Below are 24,407 nucleotides of genomic sequence, written 5' to 3' on the forward strand. Positions count from 1 at the left end.
GGATTTTAAGACCGCGGAGTCTACACATGTGCAGCCTCGACATTTCTCGCTACGAAGTACGCCGGGCTCGGTAGAATTCCAAGTATGCTGGACATTGGAACAGTCCTTCGGCGGCACTCGATGACTTAGTATGCTTGAAATAGTGGCTCTGGAGCAGCCTTCCTCGACATTGAGAAACACCCCGGATCCACACGATCTACCGGAAGATGACACAATGATATACTGCAGCACAACGGCGCCCTCTTGTGGTGGAATCATGACATTGCACTTGTTACATAAATTAACTCCATGAACAATATGATAAAGAGAAATAAGAAAAGACATCTGGAGGAACTCCATCCTGCATGTATGAGTTTAATTACAGAAAACAGTAAAAACAATAAAGTCCTGAAAAGGAAACAGATCCCATGCAAATCCCTCTTGCACTTTTTAATCATCAATTTGTTTACATCACACTAATATTTACTGATATCACTGTCATTTCATAAAAAACAAACATCAACACACAGAAAAACAACAACAGACTACAAGAAATCCATTTTGAGCTGCGGCCCATTAAAAAACAAACTGTACATGCAAGGTTAGCGCCGTTAGCTTAGCACCGTTAGCTTAGCACCGTTAGCTTAGCACCTTTAGCTTAGCGCCGCTAGCTTAGCGCCGTTAGCTTAGCGCCGTTAGCTTAGCGCCATCAGGAATTAAAACACCCAAAAGAATGAGGTAAAAAGAGACTCAGAAATATGATTTGACTCCAGTTAAAATGTTGAAAACACTACAGGGGAAATCCCAGATTCACACTGAAGGCAGCTCAAATATCTTCATGTTTAACGACAAAAACACAAGTGACATTAAAACCCTAAATCAGGCACAGATTAGCAGCACTGTTGATGATTTAAGAGTTCATTATAAGGCTAAAATAAGACTTTTAGTTAGTTAAAACACACATGTTGTATTTCTCACTGAGATTTAAAGACCATATCAGTGGGTTTGTTTGCTAAATAAACGTTACTATGGGATTAAACGAAGATTAAGGCTTTGGATTTCACATTCCAAGCTTCTATAAAGGACTGTCATCATATCAAAATCCTACATTTTGAATGTAAGGCATTCAGGGGATCCAATTAGTCTTTTTTAGCATTTAAATCAACATTCAATTGTAATTCTCAGTACGAATAAGGCTTCGAACAATCACCACGGCCCTTAAGAAGCTCCTCCTTTGTTTGTATCAGAGCTGCAAAAAGTATTTTGGGATTCTACTTTAATAACAAATGTCCAATGAGCATAGATATATTGGAGCCATATCTTTTGTAGTTTTACACATTGTTGGTTAATTTAACGCTAAAAATGACTGAAAACTGAACGTAAGAGGTCAAGTTAAATGCGTTGATTGTTATTTCAATTATCTTTTATTACAGTAGCTGCTGGTGTTTCTCTACTTCTAAAAATTAAACTAATATAATATTTTTTTATGAGATTTTAGCATTTTATTCATTATTTTTATTTCCTTTTTTCTTTAACGTTTCACCCTCTTTATCTAAAACAAAATCAATCGTGCCAAATGGCTTCAAAAAAACAAAAAGAGACACATGACTGTATTAGTTGGTATCTTCCAGTAGAAATGGTTTGTTCCTGAGGTGGAACCGAGCTGGTCTTTAATAGTCACTTTTATAAAAAAGCTCTTTAACACGCCTTGGTTTGTTCTCCATGATTAGACAGAACATATTTTTGGTATTAAAAGCAGACATTGTAATAGAATAATGGAGGATAATAAGAGTTTAGCACCAACCAGTGAGTGATTCTGTAAAGAACCACAGAGAGATGAATGTCATTTGCATAAAACGTATACAAAAATCAGCTGACAATGAACATGTTTGGATCGAAACCTGGTAAAATATTACGGTAAAAATACAGAAATACTGACTGATGGATGTTGAGGTAGAGCCTGAAGCACAGAGCGAGATCAACGGGATTAAAAATGATGCTGAATAACAGATAATCACTAAATATATATTATATGTATATAACGTGATCGGCAGCATTTAAATGTTAATTTATAATCCAAATATCCAGCTATGAATGGTTACACAAGTTCCTACTTTAACATTACGAGCTTTTAAAAAAATGTTATTTAACGAAAATGTTTTTTTTTATAAATGTCAACAAATGAACCTCAGCGCAAGTTCAACAAGGAAGTCCGTCTTTACTCATTAATTTCCTATTTCTATGTTACTACTGTCTCTCCTCTCAATAAGTGATCGAGCTTAACCAATCACTTCGCTCTATTCTCACAAGCCTATCACAGCGCTCCGCTAACCCTTTTTAACTCTGCTCTCCCCTCTGACAGCTGTCATTTCAGGTGACTCGATGCAACTCTCCTCTCCCCCTTTTCACGTCCTGTCCCTCTGAATCCAGGGTCAAGTTAAGCCCCTCCCCTTCAGACCGAACCCAACTATCCATACACCACCACCAGGGTCTAGACCCCGGGGGGTTTCATCAGATCGGTTCTCCCCTCCTGAATGAGGGGCCTAATCGCCAAAACTCCATTACATTCATTTGTGTATTCCTGGCAACAAATATGTATTCTTTCATCAGAACCGTCTGTCCTGATTGAAATGATATTAGTGTCTTATCTGTATCTGCACAGACACATTAAGCACATTTAAATGTTAATTTATAATCCACATATCCAGCTATGAATGAAGAATTAAAGTTCCTACTATGATAACAGGGCTGCAGAAACGTACATAATCTGATTTATATTTTGTTCCTAATTTGGTGAAACCTTAGAATATTTGGTCCAGCCCTTGTAGAAATATTATGGATAATGTCCAAATATGGATATGGCAAAGGCCATAAAGTCCGCGGGGTCTTAAAAAGCATTACAAGTTGAAAACGAAGGCTATTAAAAAGTTCTAAAAAGTATTAAACGGCATTTTTACATTTTGTAGCTTGTTTTCAATAAGTATATGAATTGTCCAAAGAGGTTGTATTCTACAGTCTGCCTGAATGTAATCATTGCGTAGGTGTGTAGTGTGATTCTGTGTAGTTTATTGATGGCATCCCGTTGGATCTGACGTCATCTGAACAGGACATCGCACGCTCACTGCTTGATAGCGCGCAAAGGTCCGTTTACACCGGTTGTTAAACAGCATCGTTATGGGGAAATGCAAGTCTGCGTCCAAATGGTTGGAAGATAAGGAGGAAGGACAATCAATGCTGTATATAGTCAATGTGAGGTAAAGTGTGTCGCCAAGGTAACCGGTTAGAACTCAAAGTGACGATGAGGTCTTAAAATGTGTGGAAAGGGTCTTAAAAAAGGTCTTACATTTGACTTCAGGACTCCTGCATAGACCCTGAAATGATGTCCAAATATGGAAATGAAGGCTATTAATAAGTATTACTAAGGCTTTTTTCAAATGATGAACCAACAATAATGGATAGAAGTAAAGCTCTGACTCATTTAATCCTGATTGTTTATTATAATGGTAGGCAAACAAATGTCTTGACTGCTTGTGTTTCCTGTAGGAATTAATACTTTTTACACCTGAGTTGATCGGTCAGGAAAATGTTTTTTAACCATCTTTGTGACAACAGATAACCTGAGATTAGCCCAAAAGAAAAATAGTTAACCCCCCGTTAATCTCGCCTCGTCCTTCAGGAGTAGATTATAGTTTGATCAACGCACCGAGAGGAGGAAGTGTCGGTGCCTGCTGGTGAGAGCGGATAAAAACGATGAGAAAAACACGTCTAAAAGTCGAACAGTGAATCAGGACAGATTGAATACCGTGGTGTTAGTAAGGCAGGATCAGCTGTTCACAGTTGTTGTTCACAGTTGTTGTTCACAGTTGTTATTCACATTCAAAGTAGTCCTTCAGCGGGGCGAACAGGTGTCGGATCACCGGGACGCTCCAGGATCTCCCGAGCACTCGCTGCCTCTGAGCTCGACCCATGTTGTTCACATCGGTGTAGTGTTTGGGGAAGCCGAAGATCCTGGAGGAGGAAAGAAGATCGAAATACAGGCTGAGTAAGAGGCAAGGCCAGTTTATTTATACAGCACTTTTCAACACAAGGCAATTCAAAGTGCTTTAAAACAATGAAAGACATTAAGAGCACATTAGAAACATTAAAAAGCAAAGATAATAAAACATGAATAACAGGTACATGAATAAAAGTTACAGAGCAGTGTGAGACGTGAATAGTTCAATTAAAAGCAGCGACAAAAAGAAAAGTCTTCAGCCTGGATCTAAAAGTAGTAAGAGTAGAAGCGGACCTGCAAGTTTCTGGGAGTTTGTTCCAGATGTTTGACAACATCCCAAACCAAGTTCTCACACTCCTCGACCCCAAGCAGTGTTTCCGCCAGACCAGGGCTGAGAGGGCGTGACGTCACGTCGTGTCACGCGACTTGAATTTTGAATTGAGCCGTCCCTTATAGATACTGTCTCTTTACGTGTTGGTGATGGGAATCTTTCGGCTCCTAAACGGCTCTTCATGTTACCACAGTTTACCACGGAGCCTCAGTTTCGCCGCTGCGAGGATCCGACGTTCACGGCTCCACTAGCACCCCCCCGCCGAGGCTCGCCGGCAGTACACTTTCCGTCACAGGAACGAGCTTTGCTGGCGGCGAACAGAATCCCACCAGACTCCTTTGCCCCTCCAACAGAGGGACGTCCTTGCACTTTTTCCTTTTCGTCATTTCAAGCAATAAAAACTCTCGATCTTCTCTCGAATTATTATTCTTTATTAATAATTATTATTCGACGCCCTCGGCTCGAGTTCAGGGCGTTCCGAGCTGAATGAGGGCGTCAAATGACGGCAAGACGCCTGGCGGAAACGCTGACCCGTAGTCTTCCCGGGGAATTATAGTTCTTCTGACACTTTTCTAACCTTTTTATTAGTGCTGTCAAAATTATCGCGTTAACGGCGGTAATGCATTTTTTGAATTAATTGTGTTAATCGCCCCATACGTGCCACCAGTGGCAGCGCCAGGGTATGGCTGGGGTAGGCTACACCCATACCAAGAAATGGCTTAGCCCCACCATGAAAAATGATGTTAAAGTAAGCAAAATAAAGTCTGCCAACTCGCGCGGAGTAAATTGCACACAATGTTATAATAAACATAGATACTGTATGTTAAATGGATATATCCGCCTTCTTTCATTTATCTTTCCATTCCCACAAAAATATACATAAAGAAATGGCATATTTTGGACATAGTTCGAATGGTGATTAATCATGATTAATTAAGTTTTAAGCTGTGATTAATCTGATTAAAAATGTTAATCGTTTGACAGCCCTACCTCATGTTGCATCTCCAGACAACACATGTTCCTGTTTTACTGTTACCCGAACCCGTCTTTGATCTTTAAACCCACTTTTCTTTTCAATTCCCACAATTAGGATATTTGAACCTGTGGTGCAGGAATGAGTCCTAAATGAGTCAGCTTTTTACCACTTGGTCAGGAAGTCGTGGCGTAAAGTCGGATTGGTCAAGATTATTTAGTAGTTAAATAGTTAACAGTAGAAGATAATATACTGTCGTTACTTATTGCTTTGCGTTCAGGAAAAAAGTGTGTGAGTGGTGCAGGAATGAGTCTTAGCTTTTTACCACTTCCCCAGGTCAGGAAGTCGTGGCGTAAAGTTGGATTGGTCAAGAACGTGATCGGCAATGAGAATTAAACAGGGAGTCGTAGAAATTAGGGCTGTACCAAATGTATTTTTGTGTTTCAAACACAGATTCAAACTAAAGGAACCAGCCTGTTTGGAAAATGTGAGAAGTAGAAAGTACAGGTATTTGTGATCAACATGTAAGAAGTAGAAAGTACAGGTATTTGTGTTCAACATGTGAGAAGTAGAAAGTACAGGTATTTGTGTTCAACATGTAAGAAGTAGAAAGTACAGGTATTTGAGTTCAACATGTAAGAAGTAGAAAGTACAGGTATTTGTGTTCAACATGTAAGAAGTAGAAAGTACAGGTATTTGTGTTCAACATGTGAGAAGTAGAAAGTACAGGTATTTGTGTTCAACATGTAAGAAGTAGAAAGTACAGGTATTTGTGTTCAACATGTAAGAAGTAGAAAGTACAGGTATTTGTGTTCAACATGTAAGAAGTAGAAAGTACAGGTATTTGTGTTCAACATGTAAGAAGTAGAAAGTACAGGTACTTCAGTTCAACATGTAAGAAGTAGAAAGTACAGGTATTTGGGTTCAACATGTAAGAAGTAGAAAGTACAGGTATTTGTGTTCAACATGTAAGAAATAGAAAGTACAGGTATTTGGGTTCAACATGTAAGAAGTAGAAAGTTCAGGTATTTGGGTTCAAAATGTAAGAAGTCAAAGTAAAAAGTGGTCATAAAAATAAGAAGTGGAGTAAAGTACTGATACCAGAAACATGTACTTAAGTACGGCAACAAAGTATTTGTACTCCACTACTTCCCCCCCTCTGGATATAAGGACTAGACCCAGGATAAAAACATATTCAGAATATCTTACTGTTCCATCTCCGTGCACCACAGGTAATCCTCTTTTCCGTTCATGGTGACCGGCAGCGGGCCCATCTTCCCCTGCCGGATCGAGTTGGACTTTGTTGTGATGGTGCGGACCTTTTCAAACTGCAGGAAGAAACGACAATCAGAACCAGGAAGCACCGAGTTAAACTGAGACGACTTGAATGCCATGGAAGGACATTTAAATGCACAATATTACATTCTACAAATACGGGTCTCCTGCTCTCCTCTGAGGAGAGGACACTTTAAAGTAGAGACACTACATACTGATATACACCTGAACATCAGCAGGAGAGGACTCTTTAAAGTAGAGACACTACATACTGATATACACCTGAACATCAGCAGGAGAGGACTCTTTAAAGTAGAGACACTACATACTGATATACACCTGAACATCAGCAAGAGAGGACTCTTTAAAGTAGAGACACTACATACTGATATACACCTGAACATCAGCAGGAAAGGACTCTTTAAAGTAGAGACACTACATACTGATATACACCTGAACATCAGCAGGAGAGGACTCTTTAAAGTAGAGACACTACATACTGATAAACACCTGAACATCAGCAGGAGAGGACTCTTTAAAGTAGAGACACTACATACTGATATACACCTGAACATCAGCAGGAGAGGACTCTTTAAAGTAGAGACACTACATACTGATATACACCTGAACATCAACAGGAGAGGACTCTTTAAAGTAGAGACACTACATACTGATATACACCTGAACATCAGCAGGAGAGGACTCTTTAAAGTAGAGACACTACATACTGATATACACCTGAACATCAACAGGAGAGGACTCTTTAAAGTAGAGACACTACATACTGATATACACCTGAACATCAGCAGGAAAGGACTCTTTAAAGTAGAGACTTTAAAGAGTCCTAGAATATGGCCCCTTTAAGACATTTTAAATGCAAAAATGTTACCAAATGTATCTATTGAGCACTTTATCATGTCATCTTTCTCACACAGGAAACGTTAAGCTCCTACCATTGCCATGCGTCCGCGTTCCAAGCAGTCCTGCAGGCCGACTTTATCATCCATAGCCGTAGCCAGAGGTCTAAAGAGAAAACCACACAGGCATTTAAACTAAAGAACTGTTTTTAAGGAGCATATACTGAAGAAAGGGAATATTGATTTGAATTATTTACCTGTTCATGCCGGGGAGGTTTCCCCAAAAGTATCGCGCTCGGTGAGCAGGACTGACCTTCACTGCATCGATGAGGATCGGATTACACTGAAGAAATGAAGATAATAATAAGAGATAAAGCTTTGCCATTCAATTGAGAGGATTCTTACAACATGTAGGAGCCAAAAATATTTTATTTTATTATCATTATTTGTTTACATCCTATAGTCGTAATTGGTCACTTCTGGCACGTATCACATGGATGTGACGAAGGTAATTTAATCCATACGATATTGTATTCTGTTGACCCTTTGGTCCAGTTGTAGTCATCGTTTGTTTTATTTTCTTTAATAAATATCAAGAACAACAACTTGAGTACGGACTCTTATTGGTCAAAGCTAAGAGCAGAGTTAAGCCTATAAGCAACTATTGGGAGTTTAGTTGCCGCACACCCGTAAATAAATGTTGTGAAACTACTGAATGTCCTCTTCCAACATGAGAGTAACGTGATAACAAAGGTATCCCAACTGTAGCTGTGAACATGACAGGATGTGTGATTACCTAGAAGAGCATCAGCACTGTTTGAGGCATATGATAGCTATGTGATTAACATGATGATTCAGCCTCTATGGAGAGAGACATCAAGCATGCTCATTTCTGACGTGGAGCTAATCTGAAGTAAACATTGAATACTGCTTTCTATTCCTCCATCTTGTGACTGTGTAACTCCCTCTCTTGGATATCAGCATGTGAAGGACACTGTTCAGGAACTAGTTGATGCTCTGTATGTGATGACTACTTCCATTCTGGAGAGGATCACAGACACATGGATCCTGAGGTTGAAGCTCAAGCCAGTGACCAGTGAGATTATCTTAACACTAATAAATAATATAATCACCTCCAGGAATCTGCAGATGTCTGATTTATCGTGGCCACTCATGAACACCACGTTCTCAAACAGCCAGAAGAACGGGCGGTCGTCGCCCTCCTTCGGCTTCATGAGCGTCAGCAGGCGGTAAAACTCAAAGAACAGACGTCCAGTTCCCTCTGCACCACAGAGAGAGGAGGGAGAGAGAGAGAGAGGGGGAGGGGGAGAGAGAGAGAGAGAGACAGAGAGGGAGGGAGAGAGAGAGAGAGAGAGAGAGAGAAGAGGGAGAGGAAGAGGAGAGAGAGAGAGACAAAGAGGAATATGGAAGGTATAGAGATACAGACAGATATAGGAGAGAGAGATCTTCCTCGATATCGAGATAGTATCTTCCCCCGAATAGTTTATCACGCCAGGGAGAGATAACGTGTGAAGAGGAGGGGTTATATTCAGATTAAAAATTATTTCAGAAAATAAATAAAACAAAGACAAAACTAAGAAATTCTCTGAGAGAACAGTAAAAATGTACAATAATATATATTTGGCAAAGGGGAAATACTCCTGGTTTAGGCCCAGAACTCTGCAGATTTTAATAAATGTTTCCTTGAATTGAAACTATTGAGAAGAAAACAACAAACCAATTAACATTTTCTCCTAAGAATTACCTTGTTTTCATTCATTAGGGAATTCATAATCTTGGAGAATAATCAAATACTTTTATTGTAAAATGTTGTACGTTGTTTATTGTCTTACATCTACCACTTCAATCTCAGGAGTTTGTCTATTTTCTTTAATGTTTATCTGGGAATGATAATCTTACCCGGCTCTAATTATTTATTTTATTACCCTAAAAGGCCAGATGTATAAAAAAAAAATCTCCATTAATTCATCAGCAACCACTTGTTTCCTGTTCCACACGCACTGACACCAAAATGTCTGGAATAACATACCGAATAATCCTTTTCTCAGAGGGTTGACCATGGAGAGGTCGTTGCATGGACTGCCTCCGATCAGAAGGTCAAACGGACCCCACTCCGCCAGCTGCAACACACACACACACACACATCTTCATGTTTCTGTGTTGTTTTGATTCCCACTTGTTTCTTAAGCTATCAGCATTCAGAGGAGAAGCCCTGTTTACTTTCTAAACATTACCTTTATCTGTAAACCGTAAGAACATATTGAAAAATGTCACATTCAGTTTCTGAAAGTCCAAGTATGTGTTTCAATGTCCAAAGATAGTCACTTTTATTAAAATATAAAGCAGTAAATCTCCATATTTAAAAAGACAAAACCTATTTTCCCCCAGAATAAAAAAAACATCTATTAGAAAACTTTTTTGTTAAGAACAAGCAATAAAAACAACTCTAGATAAGGTCAGTGTGAACGCACGTGTTTCCTGGTGATGGTTCGAACATCGTTGACGTATTCGATCTTTCCCTCGTGCTTTATCAGCCCCACAGCGATGGAGTCCTCGCAGATCTCTGAGGCGATGTAGCGATCGAGCTTAAAGCCCAGGTCTTTGAGCACCAGGTAGCCTGTGGGGAAGAACACACACATTATATGCACTGCAACTCAAATAAAAGTCTCATTTGTATTCACACTGGAGCTCCCGGTTCCTCTTCAATAGTAAGTAGAGACAAAAAAAGATAACCAACCTGTTGCGATGCCGTCAAAAAGCGAGAGCACTCTGATTGGTCGGCGCTGATCAGCGGAGATGGAGGGGTAAACTCTGTGAGGCTCCTGGGATTAAATAGAAAATACACAAGTTTCAGTTTCAAGTTTCAGCATTTTTGAGCTAGAGACAGTTGTTGTGTACCTGCCAGAGGTTTGTTTCATTATTTAATGAGGGGATACAAGTGTTAAGAACACTCTATTTCACATTAGGTTGTATTAACTGTAGCTGTGTTCATGACAGGATGTGTGATTACCTAGAAGAGCATCAGGACTGTTTGAGGCATATGATAGCTATGTGATTAACATGATGATTCAGCCTCTATGGAGAGAGACATCAAGCATGCTCATTTCTGACGTGGAGCTAATCTGAAGTAAACATTGAATACTGCTTTATATTCCTCCATCTTGTGACTGTGTGACTCCCTCTCTTGGATATCAGCATGTGAAGGACACTGTTCAGGAACTAGTCTCTGTATGTGATGACTCCTTCCATTCTGGAGAGGATCACAGATACATGGATCCTGAGGTTGAAGCTCAAGCCGGGGAGCAGGGATTATTAAAAATGTTAAGTATTCAGAAAGTGAGAATTTTGAGAAAAAGCCATATTTTTGGAGAAAAAGTCAGATTTTTTTGAATTTTGAGAAAAAAATATCATATTTTTTAGATATTTGAGAAAAAGTCAGAATTTTTAGAGAAAAAAAATCAGAATTTTTAGAAAAACTTACATTTGAGATTTTTGAGAAAATATCATATTTTTGAGGAAAAAGTCAGATTTTGGGGAAACGACAGATCTTTGAGGAAAATACCAACAAATTCTCTTTTTTTGTTTTGACTACTTCCATCCTTGAGAGGATCAGAAACACAAGGATCCTGAGACTGAAGCTCAAGCCGGGGACCAGGGAGATATTTGTAACACGTACGAAGGCCATGGCGCTGTTGTTGGCGAAGAAGTCCTGGACCTTGACGCTCCAGTCCGGCCTCAGTTTGAGGTTCCCGGCACACAGAGAGGGTTTACACATGTAGCAGATCCACGGATCCATATCCTTCAGAGTGTCGAAGGTCCCCGGACCCACCAGGATCTCCAGACAGCCCTTACAGAAACACCTGGAGGACATAATAAGATAAGAAGTAATGTTAGTGTTGCAGCAGCATAAAAAACATGGCATTGTAGAATACAAAATTAAAGACAAGAAATAAACAAGAAAGTAGTTGAATTTACAAATTAACAATAAAGCAAGTTATTATATATGCATAAGTATGTGAGGGATGGATTATTAAATATGAAACTGAATATATACATGTAAAGGGTGATTTTAAGTCCAAGAGAAGCTGTGGAGCAGAGTTCAGAGCGTAAAAGAAAATGCACTTTAGGTCAAATCAATCGAATGACCGGTGACGTTTACCTGCAGCAGCTGGTGTTTCCACACAGAATGACTTCCTGTCCGGCGCAGCACACGGTGCAGTACGACTGGTATCCGTCTTCATCGTAACGGAACAGCGTCTCTGTGAAGTTCTCCTGCAGAAAGAGACGTGTTAGGAGCAGCTGAGTTTCAGATGGAGGGCAGACATTGGGAATTGGAAAATACAAGATGTACGCCGTGCGCGCTCCCGCGAGGTGCATGCATCTCTCAGCGGGCATTCATAACACCGGCATAACGGTTCACGAGCGTGCTCTCGCTAGCTGAAGCTTGGTTGCTAGGTTACTAGCTGGGTGTTCTCCGATAAGGGGATAATTACTATTATATATTGTACTTTTTGATAATATTATATATTAGGGATGCACCGAATATTCGGCCACCGAAAATTATCGGCCGAAAATGGTTAAAAAGGCCCTTTCGGCTTTCGGCCGAAAGGGTTTTAGCACCGAAAAAATATCACCGAATGTCAGAACAGGCTTACGTTGGTAACCTAACGTGTTGTTGTGATGACGTAATAAAGACGCGGCGACCATGCTCGCGGCTGGCTCACAGGGGGGGGGGGACATTGACCTTTGTCATCGAGATTGCCCTGAGCCTTTAACAAATCGTATTAAATAATCTGATGACAGACTGTAAACAGAATAGCTGAAACTTTAACAAACTAAATAACTCAGTTTCCTCTAATCATTAACCCATGTTTGTATCATGTAGTTAACTCCGTGTGTTGCTGCTAGCATACATAACACCTGACGTGGAAACTTTACTCGTGGATGGGGCTACAGAGCTGCTAGAAAGACGGTCGAACCCGGTACATTCCTCCGTCTGCATACGGTGCACTTTTGCTAAATGTTTAGAGAAATTGCTCGTGCTTACATGCTAAACTCTTATTGCACTTATGGTAACAAGTATTCTCCACATCGAGACGGGTAAAGTTTAACCACACCTCGGAGCGCGTTCTCTCCGCCATCTCCGCAGTGTGCTCCGCTGCATGTAGCAGCTGCGTGTGTGTAAACTGCCCCGCCCCCTCGCACACAGACGGGGGAGAGAGATCTCGTCTGATCGAAAATACATCATAGACGCATTTGTTGTCTTTGCATATTAGAAACGAGTTGGCGACACTAAGACTGCGATATAATGTTTTTTAGCAATAATACATGACATATATAAATGTACTGTATGCATTCAAAAGTGCTGAATAAATGTTTTATGGACCCATAATAGTGATTATTATTTAAGTTAAGTTTTGCCATAATCATGTCTATTTCCATAATCAGAACAACATTGGTAACAAATGTATACATTATATATATATATATATATATATATATATATATATTTCTATTAATCATTTTCGGCCTTTCGGCATTCGGCCAACTGTTTCCTATTTTCGGTATCGGTTTCGGCCAATAATTTCCCATTCGGTGCACCCCTAATTACTTAAAAACTTACCGGTCATGTTTCAATAATAATAATTGTGTAGCAGAGTTTCCGTTAGCAGGCATTTTACCGGCTAACGGAAACCCTGGTATATATATAACAGTATGATATTGTATCTGTACCACGTTGTGTGAGACTCACTGTCATGGAACTTGTTCTAATAAATGTTAAAAACAAGTGGTATGGGATGGAGGGAAGCACACCAAATAACACGTAAAAAAGAGACTTATTTGTCATTAAATTACCTTGCATCTGAGACAAAGACCACCTTCGAACAACGGGTGCTGCACCTGAAGCTCAGTGGATCCACAAGACAAGCAGAAATCTGAAATAACAAACCATTAAGTTAAAATGAAGGATTGTTCGTTGATATAAAATCACACGTCTTCCACACACACTCACACACAACTTACCTTCAATTGTTCTCCCCTCCTCTTTGACCTTTTCTCTTATCAATTCTGTAGAAAAGTAGAAAAACAAATCACACATAAGGAATAAAAAAGATTATACTCTGTGACTAAATCTAGTGAGAAACATTTACTCTTGAAGACGTGTTTTTTGGACTAAATGTGGTATATTTTGTACCTCGGTTATAGATGATGGCGGGTGTGATTGCCTTGTTTTTAAAAACATATTTCCTTTTTGGTGGAGGCTGGTAGTCAGACAGGGCCGAGTCAGAAGTTTCCTGAAGTGCGCCGGCGGCATCTTGAAGAAGCAGGAAGAGACGAAATAAGGAGAAAATTAAGAAAAATCTGGATATGTAACGACTAACAGAGCAAAGACCAGTGGCGGCGCCAGGGTATGGCCGGGGTAGGCTACAGCCATACCAAGAAATGGCTTAGCCCCACCATGAACAATGATGTCAAGGTAAGCAAAATAAAGTCCGCCAACTCGCGGAGTAAATTGCACAGACAGCAGTTAGTAAGATTGATTTCAGTAGCCACTTGTCTGGAAATACAGAAACGGTTTTGAAAAGAAATAGAATAGAAATCAACACGTAATGAAATAAGACCCCACGGTTTGATAATTGATAGGTGTGTGTGGGCTGTCTTTCATTTTGACACACAGAACAATGGGGGCTATCCACCCTTATCCACAATGTAAAGTAATTAATGGTTCAGCTTTCAGAACAAAGTAACAAAAATGGCATTCATTGTTTTAAATATCTCGTGTAGTAATAGATGTATTTCTTGTTCTTCTCAAGAGAGTAACAGAATGTGTATTAAAAATTAGGGAAATAATCTAAACCTCACGCGTGGCGTTTCACTGTCAAGGGGAGCGTCGAGCGTGTATGTAATTACATTGCAAATACTGACTTGAGCCCCACCACTGTATGGGTTAGCCCTACCATAGATTACCCAATACAAATACTCTGGCGCCGCCACTGGCAAAGACAAAACATTACGGATCATTATACTATTTGTAGGCATATATTATGGGTCTCAGATATATACAAATATATTAAAAACATGTCTATGGTGTGTTTTGCTCAAAATACCAAACAGATCAGACATTTTACTGAAGTGCTGATTTTGGGTCCTTCGCTCTAAAAATTCAATAAAAAAAGAGACGAAAGCTCACAGGAGAATTCTACCGGCAGATACTCAGTTAAATTCTGCCGTGATTAAACGCCATCATGTTCCAAACCACATCAGGGATTCTCTCTCAGGTTTACCTCAAGGTGATTTCCTTTCTTTATTTCCTGCTTCTTCACACACATGCTCTCCAGTACAGGTTAGCTCTGAGTGTTAGCGATGCTAATGTAAACACAGACCATATTACGTCCAAAACAGTCGAGCATTGTTTCTGATAGCAAAGTTTCTGAAAGGGCCGTGGGTCCACATTTCAGATATTACGTCATATCGGACGCAAATTCAAGATTCAAAGGTTTTATTGTCATATGCACAAAGCTATAGTGTAGAAATGGAAATGAAATTATTCTGACCTGAGCTCCTCCAACGATGCAACATATGTAATAAAATAGAAAAATAGAAAATGCAAAATAAAAAGTAGTGCAAAAAGTCTATTTACTGGATCAGCTCCGTTTTTAGAGATGTGGGTACGGAGGGAACGAGAGACGGTCTTCTTACACACCGGGGACACATATTGATGTATAGAATTCATTTTGTATGAGACCTTTAATACAGTGGGGCAAAAAAGTATTTAGTCAGCCACCAATTGTGCAAATTCTCCCACTTAAAAAGATGAGAGGCCTGTAATTTTCATCCTAGGTACACTTCAACTATGAGAGACAGAATGGGGGGAAAGAATCCAGGAAATCACATTGTAGGATTTGTAATGAATTAATTGGTAAATTCCTCGGTAAAATAAGTATTTGGTCACCTACAAACAAACAAGATTTATGGCTCTCACAGACCTGTAACTTCTTCTTTAAGAGCCTGCTCTGTCTTCCACTTGTTAACTGTATTAATGGCACCTGTTTGAACTCGTTATCAGTATAAAAGACACCTGTCCACAACCTCAAACAGTCACACTCCAAACTCCACTATGGCCAAGACCAAAGAGCTGTCAAAGGACACCAGAAACAAAATTGTAGACCTGCACCAGGCTGGGAAGACTGCATCTGCAATAGGTAAGCAGCTTGGTGTGAAGAAATCAACTGTGGGAGCAATTATTAGAAAATGTAAGACATACAAGACCACTGATAATCTCCCTCGATCTGGGGCTCCACGCAAGATCTCACCCCGTGGGGTCAAAATGATCACAAGAACGGTGAGCAAAAATCCCAGAACCACACGGGGGGGACCGAGTCAATGACCTGCAGAGAGCTGGGACCAAAGTAACAAAGGCTACCATCAGTAACACACTACGCCGCCAGGGACTCAAATCCTGCAGTGCCAGACGTGTCCCCCTGCTTAAGCCAGTACATGTCCAGGCCCGTCTGAAGTTTGCTAGAGAGCATTTAGATGATCCAGAAGAGGATTGGGAGAATGTCATATGGTCAGATGAAACCAAAATATAATTTTTGGTAAAAACTCAACTAGACGTGTTTGGAGGAGAAAGAATGCTGAGTTGCATCCAAAGAACACCTACTGTGAAACATGGGGGTGGAAACATCATGCTTTGGGGCTGTTTTTCTGCAAAGGGACCAGGACGACTGATCCGTGTAAAGGAAAGAATGAATGGGGCCATGTATCGTGAGATTTTGAGTGACAACCTCCTTCCATCAGCAAGGGCATTGAAGATGAAACGTGGCTGGGTCTTTCAGCATGACAATGATCCCAAACACACCGCCCGGGCAACGAAGGAGTGGCTTCGTAAGAAGCATTTCAAGGTCCTGGAGTGGCCTAGCCAGTCTCCAGATCTCAACCCCATAGAAAATCTTTGGAGGGAGTTGAAAGTCCGTGTTGCCCAGCGACAGCCCCAAAACATCACTGCTCTAGAGGAGATCTGCATGGAGGAATGGGCCAAAATACCAGCAACAGTGTGTGAAAACCTTGTGAAGACTTACAGAAAACGTTTGACCTCTGTCATTGCCAACAAAGAGTATATAACAAAGTATTGAGATGAACTTTTGTTATTGACCAAATACTTATTTTCCACAATAATTTGCAAATCAATTCTTTAAAAATCAGACAATGGGATTTTCTGGATTTTTTTTCCTTCTCATTTTGTCTCTCATAGTTGAAGTGTACCTAGGATGACAATTACAGGCCTCTCTCATCTTTTTAAGAGGGAGAACTTGCACAATTGGTGGCTGACTAAATACTTTTTTGCCCCACTGTACTTCCTGCTCTGCACTTCCCTTTCATTTGACTTGTGTTGTGAGCACACTTCCCTCTCTCCTCTGTGCAACACGTAGTGCTGCCTTATTCCTGCCATTTATGGGTCAGTGTGTGAATATTCAACTGAATGCATGTATTTGATTAACACACAAAGGAGCGGTATAAAAGACATCAAAAAGGGACTTTTAAACTCCTAATAGAGTGGTGCAGTGACGAGTCCTAAAACCCGGAGGTGAGTTAGCGTTTCACCACTTCCTGTTCCCTTGTCTCAGAGCCAATGGGATCTCTCCATAGGGTTTAGGAAACTATCTGAACTAAGGTCTGTGGTTGAGACACATTGAAGAGACAGATCACGTTTTGTTCTAGTACATTAAATCATCAGCAGTGACCCCACTGGTGATTTCTGAAGAGTTGACGTGTCTGAGAAACGATGGTTGTTACCAAGTGGCTGAATAGGACTACAGAAGTCGTGGAGGTCGTTGTACGTCATTACGCCGAACACGTAAACACTCCTCTAAGTTAGTTTGCCCTGTTCTACTTGAAAGCAAGTCCCTGCCTACTGCAAAGTGTTCCAACAAACGCTTCAACTTGAACCAATTAGAATCTGTATGTTTGAATATGGATCTTAAGTTGGCGTGACGTTGAAGTCGTGCTGCTAGACTCGGCTGTAGTTCCTTTGTAGCATCACGTTAGCATTTTGCTTCTGGACATTAGATTTATGATTCGAACATTATAAAAGTAGGGTAGACATGTGGAGATTATCCGGCTGAACAGAACGTGCATTTATCAAACAGGTTCATTTTCCACAGATCTTAATTCGAGCTATTTTCCAAAATCCTCTGGAGAAATCCCGTTGCTTTTTGTCCAAAGAACCCATGAGCAGTTTAATTCCGGGTCGGCCTACAAAAATACATCATCCCTGCATCCCTAAATGTTGATAACAGCGCTCATACCAGGAGGCAGGAATCCCTTGGGGCCGGAGGGCAGGAAACCCTCAGAGGCCCAGTCCAGCATCAGCTTCAGCTCCTTCTCTTTGGTTCCTCCTTTTCCAGAGAAAGACTTCCCACAGCGCTCACCAGCCAGCTGCACAACACAAACATTATCTGAGTCAACACAACATTATCTGAGTCAACACAACATTATCTGAGTCAACACAACATTATCTGAGTCAACACAACATTATCTGAGTCAACACAACACAGGTAGGTCGATTCAAACAGGAGAATTGTCAGAAATCAAATCAAATCAAATCTTATTTGTAGAGCACATTTAAAAACGATTTTGGTCGAGCCAAAGTGCTGTACATGTAATTGAAACACATAAAAACACATTACATCACAATAAAAGACAATAAATCACAACAGATAAAGCAACACATGGAACAGTCAGGAGTCGTGACCCCACTCTGACTAGAAGGCCAGAGAGAAGAAGTGAGTCTTCAGTGTGGTTTTAAAAGCCCCTAGGGTCTGGGCCGACCTCACATGGAGGGGCAGAGTGTTCCAGAGCCTGGGGCCAGCTGCTGCGAAGGCTCGGTGCCCTCGGGGTTTGAGCCTGGTCTTAGGCACTCCGAACAGCAGCTGGTCAACAGACCTTAAAGCTCTGCCTGGGGTGTAGCGCTGGAGGAGTTCAGCTATATAGGCCGGAGCCAACCCATTTAGTGCTTTAAAAACAAATAAAAGGATTTTAAAATAAATTCTGAACCGAACTGGAAGCCAGTGTAGTGAGGCCAGAATTCGGGTGATGTGGTCACGTTTTTTGTGGCCAGTCAGGAGACGTGCAGCTGCGTTCTGAACTAGCTGGAGGCGTTTAATTGATGCCTGGTCCATACCCACATACAGAGCGTCACAATAGTCCAGTCTTGAGGTAACAAAGGCGTTAATAACCCTTTCCAGGTCTTTAACCTCTTAAGCCCCACGGACCCGAGCTCGGGTCCGAAAATGCTATATATGTAGCAACAGTGCTATATCTGAAGTGTCATTCATGAAACTATTAATATTCCATACCCATCTGACCGGAGGAAACTTGGCTTACTGACGATACGAAAAAAAATTTTTTTTTAGAAAAATAAGTCTCACAAGAAGCCTCTAAATGACCCCATGTCAAAAACGGGCAATTGCTATGTCTGCTCATAACTCACAAAAACGATCATTTATAATTCATCCTTTCCGCACAAACAACACATTTTCTGAAAGCTGAGATTCCAGATTCCATGGGTGTACACCCCATCACTACAGGCCCAACATTAACCGAGCTGGCAGCCACAACATAGCAAGTAAACAATATCAGTTTTCAAATCCCTGACAATAATTAGGTCTTACCTTGGCTGTTTTGTGATCAAAAGTTGTGTTCAAAGGAATAAAAACGCTGCTCAGGGTTAATCCAATGTCTCTTGTCACTTTAAAATGATTACTGAGAATCAATCCTTTCATTCACGTCAGAAGAGTAGGTCCAACGATTAACAGTCCGTGGATTCAGCTGCGGGAGCTGCTTTTTACGCATAGCTCCCCCTCCGCAGGCATGACGTATTTACGTAATTTGAAACTGCTACTCGATTCGATTGGCTCTAACGATTCTAAAAAGGTGTCAATCACCCAAATCGACCAATGGGTTCCAGAGATAGGAGTTTGCGTAAGTATAAATACAGGCAGTATCAGCTGATTTACGCACGACCCAGTCTTTGTACGCTGCATACTAGGCTATAGCGTAGCATAGCATGTCCCGCGGCGACAGGAGAGCAGAGAACGGCAGATCGATCAGCGAAACAGCAGGATTTGTTTTCTTTGTCTTCATTGTAGCAATGGCAGCCAGAAAGAAGACTTTTTTGTCCGTCGAGGAGGCATTGGACATCGTATTTCAGGACTCTCCGTCGGAAGATAGATATCTCATCACGCACGAAGGGGACAGTAATGACTCTGATTATGAACCTCCGTCACCGGAAAGGTATGGATTCTCTCTGTTTGTATCTATTACTTATTTATTTGGTGTAAGAGTATTCATCTGTTTTTATCTTTTTGTTATTTATTTGGTGTAAGAGTGTATTCATCTAGTAATTTCACACACGTGACAATAACACGACGGCATCCATCTTGTGATATAATGTTCTTTCACACACTCAACAACAACAAAGAAGATGGATGCCGTTTCTTGTTCTTGTTGTTGAAATAAACAAGACATATACATGTTGAATTTAACACATAGTATTACATTTCATTTAGCTGACGCTTTTATCCAAAGTGACTTACAACTATATATATACACACACGCATATATATATATATATATATACATACACACGTATATATATATATACACATATATATATATACATACATACACACATATATATATACATACACACATATATATACATACACACATATATATATACATACACATATATATATATACACATATATATATACATACATACATATATATACATACATATATACATATACATACATATATATACATACATACACATATATACATACACATATATATATATATATATACATGCATATATATATACATACATACATATATATACATACATATATATATATATATACATACACATATATATGACAGACAGAATATTAATATGAAATATTGAACAGATTATATGAACCCCGTCTCACATAATTTACACGGTATACATTTTGAGTGATATAATGTTATTTCACACACTCAAAATTGATGTTCTGCTGTTGTTGTAGAGAAATTATTTCTGATTTGAGTTACATTTTTGAAAGTACAAGCCAGAGAATTAATCTATTTGTTTTTTCCACATTTGTTTTCACAGTGAGGAAGGCGATGAGGATATGGCTTCTGGATGCCCGAGTATTATGGGGAAGATGCCACCAAGGTCAGGAGGTGCTCTGATGCTGGCAACTGAGGAGTGAAGACACCTGTGTACTGCAGGAAGTGTCAGGTCCCTCTGTGCTTCACTACCAAAAATAACTTTTACAGGGCATGGCATGACTTACTGGAGTAATACTGTAACATTCAGGGTTTGTATAAAGTTTTTTTTTTACCCAAAAAATGCTTGTTGTATAGTGTGTTGCTAATTTTTTTTAATAAATCTGCTCCAGTTGGAGTCAAATGTTTCCTAAGTTTCCTCATTTTTATTGTGCAAGTAACATGCATCTCATGCAAAGAGGGAACTTCCCACACACACCACACACACACACTCCACACACACACCCACTTAATTTTTTTTTTTTTTTAACAATAATTTTTTTTTTTATGGAATGAATACCTATAGTGATAATTAAATGTTGTACAATGATTTTTACAGTCTGGTACCTGAAAAAGGTTAAATGGCACTGATGGAACCAAATGTGCCCAAAGCTTAGTCCTCTTGGACTTTTTTTTTTGCTAAATCTCTCTAAAAAGGTCAATTCTCACTTGTTTTGCCTCAATCTTGATACAGGGTACTTATTATGTTATACTTTGGATTCCTAAAGCTTTTAGGCTACTAACCCATCATTCAAGGGTGGTTTTCACTATAAGTAATGGGTTTTATTTGGGCGGAGACAAAAATGTACACTTTTTGACTATGTTCCATCTGGATTTACTCTGACACTGAAACATCTTTATTGATTCTGACACTTCAACATCCAACTCACAGATGTGACCTTGCTTTGATAAAAGAAATTATTCATATAACCCTTTTAGAAGTTAAGTTATAGTCCTTTGTTTTGGGCATGTCATTTTCGAGCCTGAAACCTGAAAAACAGGCTTGGGGCTTAAGAGGTTAAAAGATAAATACGACTTGGTTTTGGCCAATAGTCTTAGAAAAAGCAGAAGGTATTGGTTACAGGTTAAGTAACAGACAAGAGTTACCAAGGGGAAGCGTACAAAGTAGTAATGACAATTGGTTACAAATATCTGATTTAGTTCATTGCAAGCCCTCGGACGCTGTTTCTTGCAAGATGTTGCGTTTTGCCGCCGCCCGCGGGCCGTGGGGTTTAACTGGTTAAGGCGAGACACCTCAGGTGAATAGGGTAAGTTTTTTAACTTAAAGATATCAGCAAGACATTTCTCCAGTTAATTAATTACATTAAGGCAATTGTTTTTTGTATTACAAGTTTTCTGAAATAGTATGTTTGAATATGCAAATTAGCCATACTCATTAAATTTGCGCATATGTTAATACTTCAGGAACACAAATATGAACATTGGATAAAGCCAGGTTCAACATTCTTGTTTCATTTTGTAGTCATATTAGAAGCTAAAGTTTTTACAGAAGGGATTTTTTTATATCTCTTGTTATCACTCCATAAATCAGAAAATACTGTCAACAGCCCTAAAATATCAATCTTCGCCATGTTTTTAGGTATACAATGTTGTATAATTCAGGCTATGAATTATATATGAACAAATCCTTCTGTAAAAACCTTCAGAATATTGATAGGAATATAACTGGAAGGTTTGGTGTGTGTAAGTGCTACTGAAGCGGACATTTTGCTAACTTTTGGTGACGCAAATAGACAAACTATAGTCAAATAAACACCTAAATGTGTATTTTGTACGTTTTACTTCCAAAAGCCTGAAAGAAAACATGTTATGGAATCAAAATAGCACAAAATCTCGAAATGTACCAGTGCATGAAAAACGATGTTTTTGCCTGCCGTGTCTCGCCTTAAAAAAACGGCAATAGTAAAAAGAGAAAATGTACAGATATCAAAATCAATCTTGAGTAACAGGATGTGAGAGAAACAGATCATTCGACCTACTGTAAAGATTATAGCGACAGATATAATGTGGGGTCTTACCTCGATGATCTGGTAAATGGCTTCCTTGTAGACGGGCAGGCTGGCGTAGGAGTTTTTGCAGAAGCACTTATTGAAGGCACTGAAGACCATGAGACCCTCCGTGTAGCTCTGCAACAGGAAGCAAAGATGATGTGAAAATGCAATTCAACACATGTGGAGTTTTCTTCACATTTAGTGTTCAATCAATCAAATGTAACACTGTGAGACATAGATAAGATAAGACTTTGTTTATCCCAAAGGAAGTTGTTGTCCCAGAGTTACAAAGACACAATTAACACAGCAACATAATAATATAACTGTACACTAACAGTGCAGTAAAAAGAGCCAATTAAATAACTACAAGAAACACAGACGGTCACATGATGAATATAAGACACTGTAATGTAGTGAGTATTGAATGGTGAAACATTCATTAGCTAACAATGACATTATTGTTCTATTAATATAAAGGGAGGTCAGGTACTCCTTAAAACAGCTGCTAGTTATGGGTACGTTTTACTGAAGTACATTTTAAAGCCTCTTTACTTTGACTTGAGTAAAGAAGTTTAGTCAGTACTTCTACTTTCAAGGGCTGTCCCATTCTTTTTGTTATTCTACAGTATTGTTGTTTTATAGTTATTTGTTAATTTAACCCAATTTGTGTTCTTTGAAATTGAAAAGGATATCGCATTGTGTTTGTTACTTTCGTTGCAGTTGTATATGTCTTAAGTGTCATTTGGCTTGGCTTCCTATTTATGGACATGCTTTTATTTTGAAGGAGAGGTAGCGCTGTTGACAGGAAGTTGTTGTTGCTATGGAAACAACATAACAGAGATTAATGGAGAAAAAGTCTACATATAAAGACTGAGAAAGTAAACGATAGCGTTTATGGTTAAGTGTTAGCACCCCCCGAAGAGGCACAAGCTATATAATAGAATCCGAATAACGAAATTGAAACCCGGCGAATAGTACTCCAACGAACGAATATTCGGGTACAGCCCTACTACTCTCAGTATTTTTAAACACGAGTATCTGTACTTCTACTTCAGTAAAGGATGTGTGTACTTTTGCCATCTCCGTTCATAGGTTTAAAAACCAAGAAAAGCGTTCTTCTTACCTCTGAGAACATCCCGTCTCCGAACCACTCGACCCTCCTCATCCCGGGAGGAGAGGATTTACTTTTCCAGGGGATCACCATCCCGGGCCACCAGGAGAAACCCTTCACTTTCCCCCAGATCAACTCCCCGCGCAGGAAACCCTTCCCGTCCTGCAGGGAAAACGTGGATTATCATAAACAGTTAGTGTTGGGAAAATACTGAATGAGAGGATCACAAATACATGGATCCTGATATTGAAGCTCAAGCAAGGGATATTTTTCTAACAGTTTTCTTTCTAAATGTAATTTAAAAGACATGATTCTGTTTTATTCTTTACCGTGTAGACGTGTTTCCGGCGATTTCTTGGAGTGGGTTTACTGATCGGAGATGATTCTTCTGCCTGAGACTTTAAAACATTAAAATAAGTGTCAAACATTTCAGTCAAACATTTTAAAAAGTAGTTTAGGTGAGGACGATCTGCGTACTTACAAATAAAAGCCATAACTGATGTTAGTTAGTTAGAAAATGCACCACAAATCATTGTGTTTGATATTACATTTCAGGTGTCATGGAGGAGAGAATTAGTTAAAAACAAGAGAGCCCTTTTTTCTTAAGATGTATCAATTCACTCTGATCAACTAATCAAGCTGGAAAAATCCAATAAAAACTAAACAGTAGAATCTATTTCCTGTGGTTTTAAGTTAAATTATCTAAATAGATGTTTAAATGTTGGGGTTGGCATACTGATGACAAGGTCATTAGAC

At 39.6% G+C, this 24,407-nt stretch overlaps 2 protein-coding genes across 9 annotated transcripts in view; both read right to left on the minus strand.

Annotated features, from left to right (window-relative positions):
• The window catches only part of LOC117559017 (DNA (cytosine-5)-methyltransferase 3A-like), a 58,767-nt gene that overhangs the window by 2,526 nt on the left and 31,834 nt on the right, over positions 1-24,407 (minus strand). For 6 of the 8 annotated variants that reach the window (XM_034235675.1, XM_034235648.1, XM_034235631.1 and 3 more), the window contains 17 exons: positions 23,981-24,049; positions 23,664-23,813; positions 22,568-22,675; positions 17,741-17,870; positions 13,627-13,746; positions 13,455-13,499; positions 13,287-13,366; positions 11,590-11,702; positions 11,107-11,290; positions 10,168-10,252; positions 9,902-10,047; positions 9,460-9,550; positions 8,543-8,691; positions 7,667-7,752; positions 7,506-7,575; positions 6,487-6,605; positions 342-3,987 (listed from right to left, as the gene is read on the minus strand). In XM_034235675.1, the coding sequence (XP_034091566.1) occupies positions 3,846-3,987; positions 6,487-6,605; positions 7,506-7,575; positions 7,667-7,752; positions 8,543-8,691; positions 9,460-9,550; positions 9,902-10,047; positions 10,168-10,252; positions 11,107-11,290; positions 11,590-11,702; positions 13,287-13,366; positions 13,455-13,499; positions 13,627-13,746; positions 17,741-17,870; positions 22,568-22,675; positions 23,664-23,813; positions 23,981-24,049 (1,887 nt within the window). In that variant the 3' untranslated portion in view covers positions 342-3,845. Of the gene's footprint in view, positions 1-341; positions 3,988-6,486; positions 6,606-7,505; positions 7,576-7,666; positions 7,753-8,542; positions 8,692-9,459; positions 9,551-9,901; positions 10,048-10,167; positions 10,253-11,106; positions 11,291-11,589; positions 11,703-13,286; positions 13,367-13,454; positions 13,500-13,626; positions 13,747-17,740; positions 17,871-22,567; positions 22,676-23,663; positions 23,814-23,980; positions 24,050-24,407 lie in introns of those variants that run through there. The other 2 variants (XM_034235621.1, XM_034235666.1) reach the window with 2 other exon arrangements.
• Positions 342-24,407, minus strand: part of LOC117559050 (DNA (cytosine-5)-methyltransferase 3A-like) — a 117,506-nt gene continuing 93,440 nt past the window's right edge. Inside the window, exon 30 of the transcript XR_004570915.1 lies at positions 342-3,847. The gene's annotated coding sequence lies outside the window, so the exon portion shown is untranslated. The remainder of the gene's footprint in view (positions 3,848-24,407) is intronic.

This window comes from Gymnodraco acuticeps, unplaced genomic scaffold (assembly GCF_902827175.1).
Source record: "Gymnodraco acuticeps unplaced genomic scaffold, fGymAcu1.1, whole genome shotgun sequence".
In the NCBI taxonomy this organism is placed as follows: domain Eukaryota; kingdom Metazoa; phylum Chordata; class Actinopteri; order Perciformes; family Bathydraconidae; genus Gymnodraco; species Gymnodraco acuticeps.